This window comes from Cryptomeria japonica, chromosome 4, assembly GCF_030272615.1.
Source record: "Cryptomeria japonica chromosome 4, Sugi_1.0, whole genome shotgun sequence".
NCBI classification, from domain to species: domain Eukaryota; kingdom Viridiplantae; phylum Streptophyta; class Pinopsida; order Cupressales; family Cupressaceae; genus Cryptomeria; species Cryptomeria japonica.
Genome location: NC_081408.1, coordinates 653,862,928 through 653,864,849, shown reverse-complemented (window position 1 = coordinate 653,864,849; position 1,922 = coordinate 653,862,928). Strand labels below are relative to the sequence as shown.

At 39.6% G+C, this 1,922-nt stretch overlaps 1 protein-coding gene across 1 annotated transcript; it reads right to left on the bottom strand.

Annotated features, from left to right (window-relative positions):
• Window positions 1–215: 215 nt before the first annotated feature.
• Window positions 216–1,141, bottom strand: LOC131031419 (vacuolar iron transporter homolog 1-like). The gene has a single exon (XM_059218710.1). It carries the CDS (start codon window positions 1,108–1,110, stop codon window positions 370–372), a length of 741 nt encoding a protein of 246 aa, XP_059074693.1. The 5' UTR covers window positions 1,111–1,141; the 3' UTR covers window positions 216–369.
• Between the last annotated feature and the right edge of the window lie 781 nt (window positions 1,142–1,922).

Genomic DNA, 1,922 nt, shown 5'->3' with positions numbered 1-1,922 from the left:
TAACTAGACAAAAAAAAATTAACTATTATGAAAAATTAATAATGTGAACTGTTATGAATGTTTACAGTTATTTTCAATGTGTAAATGTAATTTGAAAGGTAAAGTAAAGTAAACAAGCAGCCCAAAAACCGGAGGAGAGAAAACGAGCAATTTTGAAACATTACGGTTTAGACGATGTTTGCAATAGTAATGCAGAAAATACAGATCCTCTTAGGCTGTTTGGCAACCTGATCTTATTGTTAAATCTTCCGCCCTAAGAAAGATAAAGCTAAGAACTGTGGACTTGTATTTAGAATTTTACTATATAGTAATTACCTACTCAAACTCCTGCACAGAAAGCTTATTACAACTCTCAAACATAAACCCTAATTACACTCCTGTAGTAGCCTTAAAGAACCTCAGCAAACCGTAAGTCACCAACATGGCAAGCCATCCTCCAATCAAAACTCTTAAACTCCCTTTCCACACAGACGACCGCCCAAAATGAGCTCCAATGGCGCCAAACACAACAAGAACCAATGTCGAAACTCCAGACACAACTGAAACCCTAATAACATAGTCAACAATAAAAGCAGCAGAGAGCAAAGGCAAAGCTGCTCCAACAGCAAATGCCAAGGCCGATGCAAAAGCCGCCAGAGTAGGGTTTGGAAGCCCCTTTTTTTCTTCCTTGGATAACACAACTGGAGAAGCAGGATCTCTGCTTTGCTTTTCTCTCTTCAGGTTGGACAGCTCAGCATCTCGCTGCGTTTGTACGGAAACGTACTCGCCGATAGCCATGCTACAGGCGCCCGCCACCAGCGCCGCCAGTCCAGACATCACCATCGTTTTTGAGTCCTTTTGTACTGCGCCGACACCCATCATAAGCGAGGCGGTGGTGACCAGGCCGTCATTTGCTCCTAGAACGGCGGCGCGCAGCCATTGTCCTCTTTGCTGGATATCTATGCTTTTCTGGTCTTCATTCTCCGGAGGTATTGTAATCACAACGCTTGAATTTTCACGCATTGAATGCACGAATTCCTCCACAATAGCTTCTCCGAATTCATCTATGATTTTCTTCAACTCCTTTGCTTCCATTTGAGAAACGCGGAGGCTTGGTACTTTCTCGTCCATGACAACAGTTTAGATTTCTATGAGCAGTTCAACAGAGTTGAAAAGTTTGAGAGTGTTAAAGAGCGTGTGTTCTCCACACTCAGGGAGTTCTTCTTATGTAAGGAATGGATTTTCCCTGTGGGTAATATGGGTTCTGACTGGACAGGTGACATGGGCTGCCATTATTATAAAATGGGGATTCTCTTTACTAGTTGAAGCCTGATCTCTTTGACATTTTGGGGAGTTTTTTAATGGCTTACGGCATCTTAGATATGGATTTGGGGTTAGAAAATGTTAAGTGGATACGTTGGGCGCGTGCCTTGAGCGTGGCAGAATGCTTTTCCACTTTCGCTAATACAGTGGGGTCATGTGTTTCTTTGGATTGTTGGTTTTTCTAAGTTTGTATGGTGAGGGTAGTGGGTTGGCGGATTTCAATATAATGTTTATTTTTCAAAAGGGTTTTCAGTCATTAAAGCTTACCTGCACGTGGCGCAACAGGATGGGTAGATAACTTTTGGATATGATTTTATATAAGGAGTAGGTTTTTATTTATGTTAATTTATTGAATAGAGGAAAAGCTGGTTTTGGTTTTATGTTGTGAACAATTAAAGAAAGATAGAACATTGAACAAAATAGTATAAAAACAGTCAAATCATTATATATGAGTTATTTAATTGAAGGTGATGGTGGGAGGACCTAACTATTATTAATTGGTCTTTGACCTCAAAATTATACATTCATGTTTTTTTTCTTATTATGTTCTTGAAGATTTTAATGAACATGTGAGATATAGAAACTTTGATAACTTTGAGTCATCTAGAAATTGATCTATC

Excerpts from the sequence above, each read along its gene's own strand:
- LOC131031419 (XM_059218710.1), bottom strand. The coding sequence starts at position 1,110 with ATGGACGAGAAAGTACCAAGCCTCCGCGTTTCTCAAATGGAAGCAAAG.